Source organism: Zootermopsis nevadensis, unplaced genomic scaffold (assembly GCF_977971745.1).
Source record: "Zootermopsis nevadensis isolate Lab colony 2312 unplaced genomic scaffold, Znev_1.0 Znev_ptg000016l, whole genome shotgun sequence".
NCBI lineage: Eukaryota > Metazoa > Arthropoda > Insecta > Blattodea > Termopsidae > Zootermopsis > Zootermopsis nevadensis.
The window spans coordinates 12,661,105-12,667,970 of NW_028259148.1; the positions used below are offsets into that span (position 1 = coordinate 12,661,105).

At 37.8% G+C, this 6,866-nt stretch overlaps 1 protein-coding gene across 5 annotated transcripts in view; it reads right to left on the reverse strand.

Moving 5' to 3' along the window:
• The window catches only part of LOC110838717 (uncharacterized), a 97,049-nt gene that overhangs the window by 50,621 nt on the left and 39,562 nt on the right, over window positions 1-6,866 (reverse strand). The window contains exons 1-4 of one of the 5 annotated variants that reach the window (XM_087349678.1): window positions 6,340-6,628; window positions 4,065-4,270; window positions 1,635-1,829; window positions 989-1,108 (exon numbers count right to left, since the gene is read on the reverse strand). In XM_087349678.1, the coding sequence (XP_087205804.1) occupies window positions 989-1,108; window positions 1,635-1,829; window positions 4,065-4,270; window positions 6,340-6,433 (615 nt within the window). In that variant the 5' untranslated portion in view covers window positions 6,434-6,628. Of the gene's footprint in view, window positions 1-988; window positions 1,109-1,634; window positions 1,830-4,064; window positions 4,271-5,831; window positions 6,629-6,866 lie in introns of those variants that run through there. The other 4 variants (XM_087349675.1, XM_087349674.1, XM_087349676.1 and 1 more) reach the window with 4 other exon arrangements.

Below are 6,866 nucleotides of genomic sequence, written 5' to 3' on the forward strand. Positions count from 1 at the left end.
CTGATAAATTCCTCTTTCCCAGAGACGGTCTTCTAACCGTCTACATGTTAGTACAAGGATGATGTAATGCAGGATAACACTCAAAATATTCCTTCCCTGCAATGCAGTTCCAGCTTGGCTATCACAGGTTCCCAAGATCAGGAGCATGATTCAGTATTTGTTGCATGCATTCCATGGCGCTTCAATTAAAATTCTGCCTTACTGTGCACCAAGTGATACACTTCGAGCAGTGGTCCGCAACCTTTTTGTGCCTACGGGCACATTTAAGAGTTTATGAGATCGTGGCGGGCACCAACCAATTAACAAAGCAAAATTTTCTTTTCTCTGGACAAATTAGATATGGACACCAAATAATACACAAAACAATACGACGTTTAATGATACAAGAAACCACGCGATCAAAAATACGTAATTTTATAAGTACAATTATTATTACTCAAGTGGGAAGTTAGTGTGATGTTTGGCGCTGCATTTCATCGGCCAGTTTTTCAAATTTGGGAGTGTACGATGATGTCGCTGCTCGAAAACAATCATCAAGATGGGCGTCAGTTAAGTCGAGATCTGCGCTTTGATTTTATAATGTTCATGGTTGAACGGCCTTCATTATTCAGTATAACCTCTTTCTGTCACAACGTGGGCACCCAAAAAAAGCCTTGGCGGGCACCGCGTTGGGGACCACTGACTTAGAGCATAGTAATTACTGTATAACAAGCTTAATGTGGCTGTGTACAAGCAGCAGTGAAAGGACCACTGATGGATTAGTACACGCTGCCCCATTTAATGGCGACACGTATCTTAAAAACTAAACATCAGATGATATTTGTTGTTTAACATCTGTTGTGTGTATATCTGTTAAAGGAATTGTACCACACGTAACTTCTGAGCAACTTTTCTTGCCACGTATATCAAAGGAAAATATCAGTATAATGAAACAAATAATCTTTCACTCTGTGTTCCATCTCTGGAAAAGTTAAATGACAAAACTTACCATAGAGTCTGAAGGAAATGGAAGTTTATTTCCATGACCAGTAACTTCTGAGTTATATAACCTGAGATGCTTCTTTACTTTCAGTTTATGTTCATATTCTTCAATCTTCAAGCTCAGTTCCTAAAGAAAACAGCAGTAAGAGATAAGGATATTAATAAGATTGAAATGCATAAATATGTTGTAAGATTTCTAACACGGTCAACTACTCTGGCATATAAAGATTTGGAACTACAATAGTTCACTCTAATAGAGTGCAATTCAAAGTGGGGGCATGTCCATTAGTGAAGTAATGACCACAAGGTGAACAATTACAGAACTTAATTAAGCTGATATGACCATAAATTATTTTATTTGTCACAATGTCCAGTGGCCCTGGAGCCAGCCTCTGTTCTGTCTTTTCCAGAAAACAAAAGTCAGAGCAAGAAGATGCTAACTTCTCACCTCCACCTAATGCCAACGTCTCGCATCAAATATTATTCAAATACTACGAGGCTTGAAACACGAATATGATTGCCCTTTAAATGTGCAAGAAAAGCATGAAAAGATTCAAAATTACTTATCTAATGACAGCGAAAAGTACAGAAACCAATCAAAAGAACTACAACATTTTCAGGAGTTACGACATCCTTGTTCAGAGTTTTCATACCTGGTTCTTTTCACGCAGAATGTTAGAGATGCTACAGTCATCGGAGTACGTATTACTGCCTTCCTGGAGGTCTAAAATTTTGTCTGGAGTTACAGATTCCTTGGAATTCTTTGTCCAGATCCCTAGTTGAGGAAACCCAACATTCGAGAAGTCACTCACCATGACCCTCTCCACATCTTCGTATCGCTTCACAACCTTAAAAATATGAGAAATTTATGAATTTCAATAAAATGAAAGTTTTAAAAATTCCATAACTCCCTTTTTATCAAATGCTAAATATCTTAGTACACATTAACTTTCATAACGCACAATGCATTACCATAATTCTGTTCAAAGTAATGCACAATTAAATTTTACAAAAATTGTAAAACTGGTGCGGGCTTAGGGCTGTAACATTCCAACAGCTTAATATGTAATTATCTGATATGCATACACATATTCCCTGTTGTAAGGTAAAAACTGGTGGTTGTGTTGCTATATGTGAGGTTTTACAAAGATGTGTCTGAAATTAAACCAACAGAACCAACTTTCAAATCCTCTGTTTGTATTTTAATCTTGATAAAAAGCTGGAATATGTGTCGTCATGTCTTTCAACTTTTCCTCATTGACCGGAATAGTCAACTATGTTTTACAGGCAAAAATAATGGATTTTATCATGCGCTGAACATACATTCTTTCTGATGATAGTTGAATGAAAGGGCTTCATATATCAATATAAAAATATTTCACCTGTATTTCAGATGGTTCTTTATTATTAAACTTTAAAACTGTTCCAGTATTAGAAAAAATAGAAAATTATAAAACAAAATGGCAAGAAGCAGGCTACCCAAAATTTTAATAAATTATGTACCAAAAGGAGGTTCGCCACGGTGGTCTAGCGGTCAGAACACTAGCCTTGTAAGCCTGGGGTTCCGGGTTCAATTCCCGGTGGTGCTCAAATTTATAACTTGTGTTGGGCAATTCCGTGGTCTAGGCATCACAGAGTTTTCCTCCGGGGGCTTCCCCGGTTTCTCCGTGGCATCCCAACAATTACTCCACTCACACACAGAAGAAGGCAATGGCAAACCACTTCTGATCATCTCTGCCAAGAATGTATATATGTATGAGCAGGTCCCTGACAACCTGAAGAGGTTGGAAGGATCCTGTTCATATGGACCTGTCGTCAGACAGAACACTACAAATAAAACCAAAAGGAAGAAGAAGCCGGGGAAGACCTCTGAAGAGGCTTTTGGAAAAGTGAAGCTGGAACAGGCCAACAAATGGCCTTACTCCATGAAAGCTACATGATGATGAAAACTGTTCCAGAGGTGTACTATAATGATATCTGTCTTCATTCATGATACTTTCTTGAAGAGAATATAAGTCCCTAAAGACTTCCCACTTCATTTTGGGTTTGTTTTGTATGTCTCTTTGAGGTGTGAAACTCATTCTTTAGGTTTATACACAAAACATTTACAATTTCTGACATATTTCTTGGTGCAGGCAGAATCTCAGAGTTGGCTTGTGTGGCCAACCTGACAGGATCAATGTTCTACCGATCTGAAAACGTTTCGGGTTAACAGTGACCAACTGATGTAATGGCCTAATGGCCCAGTAATCCCTGGACCCTGCAGTTAACACTAATAATGTAAGACTTGAGGTTCTCACAGCGGTGAGTATGAAGATTTCTGTCTTCTGGGTTGTTGCGCTGTGTAGTCTGGTCGATGTTTACCAACGTTTCAGAGGTCATACTGCCTCCATCACCAGGGCGATGAGTATGAAGATTTCTGTCTTCTGGGTTGTTGCGCTGTGTAGTCTAGTCGATGTTAACCAACGTTTCAGAGGTCATACTGCCTCCGTCATCAGGGCCCTGAAACGTTGGTTAACATCGACCAGACTACACAGCGCAATAACCCAGAAGACAGAAATCTTCAACACTAATAATGTTTAAGTTACCAGCATTTGGTTTTCCAAATACTAAAGTATTTGGAAAACCAATGGAATTTCATGTCGTGACTAATAACGACATAGTCTCATGCCCTTCAGAACTTCTATTTTGGTCTCTATTTGCTGAAGAAGCAAACATCTGCTTCCAGCTAATTGCCATTTCTTTTGGCATAGGTCTGTGTCATACAACGACGAGTACCTACGACGTCAACGTGAGAAGAACTTCACCTCACTGTGGTTTGTATGTTCCTATAATTGTAAACTATAAGCAAAAGTCAATTTTGGAAAAGTGTGGCTATGGTCTTTATCACTCTCACCCTTCAATTTCGAGCCACAGTCCACAAATATGTGTCTTGGTTTCTAGGAATCCTTCAAAGGATTAGACAGGATTGCTTGTGATACTGAGGAAACAATGATAGAAACAAATTACTTATTCTGAAAACAATATATTCTGTGGCACTAAGATGTTATTAGGCAGACACGAAATTATGCCATATCACATACCTTCAATCCTCTTTTCCTAGACAAAATTATAATTCCATTCTCAGATCTAATAATGTAAAATATGTTGCACTGAAAGTCATATGATGTGAAAATTGTTATACTCTTTGGATTGAAGCATGAGATGGGGCAGATGCCGACGATCTTACGATCACAGAATTCCAAGACTTCGCCATGAGATGTACAAATAACAATTTCTACACCAGAACCTGGAAAGGATGAAAATCAAAGTACAATCACATTTCATGACATGGAGCTTTGTATCCTTGCCCCTTACACAATTCATTGTGCGACGCCAAAGACAGGAGTAAATTTGGTAGGGTTTCGATGCTTTCGCGGCCGTAAGTCCGAAGATAACTGTCTTCTGGGTTGTTGCGCCGCGTAGTCCGGTAGAAGTTTACAAACATTTCAGAGGTCCTTGCTGCCTCCATTGCCCTCATCACAGAGGCAGCAAGGACCTCTGAAACAATGGTAACCTCCTAACGGACTACAAAGTGCTACAACCCAGACAACAGCCATCTTAAGAGTAAATTTTATGTTATTGGAACCTTAGACAAGGATACTGAATAGTGGAAAAACATTTTACAGACTGAAAATGAAATTCTGGCCCTCAAAGACATGGTAAAGCCAACAGCAGAGATTTAAAACTGAGATCACAAGGGATTAACACTACCTCTGTAACATCTATCCACCTTTATCACTGTTATATTTATACAGAAGAAATGGATATGGACAGATGGATTTTGTAGTATAAATAACAATATACAACATAAAAATCAACTTAATTAAGGTCAAAAGGAAGTCTTCTCATTCTAACCTTTGACTTTTCATGTTCAGAATTATCTTAAATTTGCACACAACAAAATACAGGACCTTCACATTAGCACTAAAAATTTGAATTGTCCATGCATGGAATTAGGAAAATTACACATTCCTCCTCATGGATGGAAATGCCGAAAAGATTTTTTGTGAAATGTTCAGCTTAAGTATCACAAAACAGTTTCATTTACAGTTAAATTATTATATATTTTACAACTCTCTTCTTTACATTCAAAAACATCATTACATTCTGGTAAGTCATGTACGTTCAGTATCAAATTTAATGAACATAAATTCTTTATACTGAGTTTCCAGTGACTACGTCAGTACTTCATGATCTCATTCCTTGGTCATTCCCAGTCAAAAATATCATTTGAACGAGATCCGATTCTCAACAGCTACACAGCTGTGGACATTTTAAATTGAAGATGATCTGAACTGTATGCAAAACATCATGTTCATTCCTGCATCTTGCAGGAATGACCCCATGAATAAGATCCTGAAGGGCTGACATAAAGTCATTTTTTGTGTAACATCTGCTATAAAGCCTGTAAATATTATTTAAAGTACTTGTTACCTTTAAAGACAGTGCTAAAAATATATCATTTATAGCTACATTATGAGTGGATGATAAAACGTGGACTAGATTTTCTTGATGCATTTAAAAAAGCTTATAATCATCCACAATTTACCATAATTCCTACTCTTTCTGTTGGCTTGATTTTCATTATTTTGTGTGGTATTTGATACAGAAGTTTCTGAATGACAAAATGAAAAGGATGTGGATGGAAGCAGACACGACTTCCTTTAAGATACTATAACAGCATTCGCCTGGCATGACTAAGAAACACATTATCAGTCATATCAGCCCCCAAGATCCACATTAAAATGTGACATGCATATGAAGCAGCAGTGACATAACCTCTACACAACAAAGTCTGAAAAACTGACCTGTCAGTATGGTCGAAAAACGATCACACAATGAAGTACTTGGTTTCATGTGACATGAAATATTGAATTCAATTACAATATTACTATTTTCACTTTCTCTATCACGCCACACTTCATTTGTTAAACAATATCATCACTGTGTTTTATATTACAAACATTCGATGTAAAATGTTCTTAAGAAATCAAAACCAATTCTCCCGTCTCGTTTCTACTGATATTACGAGAAAGTTTACTGATAGTTGGATGTATCGAATCAATGCCCATATGATCCAAAACGTCAATTTACCACTTTCATCTGAAACACCAACAATTAACCGAGTACAAGGCACAAAACGTGCAACCACTTTGCTTGCGTCAGAATCGAGTACATTACAATTTAATACGGCCGTACACAAAACTGGAAGTTCATCTCTTCCTGACTTCCTAACTTACACCTGGGAATAAAATACGAGTCCACCTGTGAGTTACAGGTTAATTTGATCCAAATCGTCTGAAAAACCATACTCACATCTGGATATATGCTTCTTTACAACACTATAACATTTCGTTATGGTTACGTACAATGACGGAATAAGTGTTTCCCAAAATTCCGTTGCCTCCATTACTACAAACACAAACCAGAAAAATGATGCTATTCTTTTTTTTTAGGTGTTTACAATGTTGTGCCACTAACTCATCACCCCCACGCACTTTAAAGACTTAAACCAGCATTCCACTCGCGCGGAAAAAGCCATATATTCTTATTACTTGGGGTCTCAGATAACAAACATGCACAGATTAACCGTGTGATGCACAGATAGTTAGTAAAGCTTCCAAAGATGACTCCGACCTAAATCCAGTACTAGAAACTGACAACCACAGAGAATATAGGTAATCAACGCGGCATATGACGTCACCCACAATATGCAAAATTATATTGGGGAGGCTAATAAATCCTTCGGAATGTTGACAGATCTGAAGAGACGAGGTACATATGCTAGAATAGAGGAATGACGCTCAGGATAGAAATGCTTGGAGCGCTAAGTTCCGCTGATA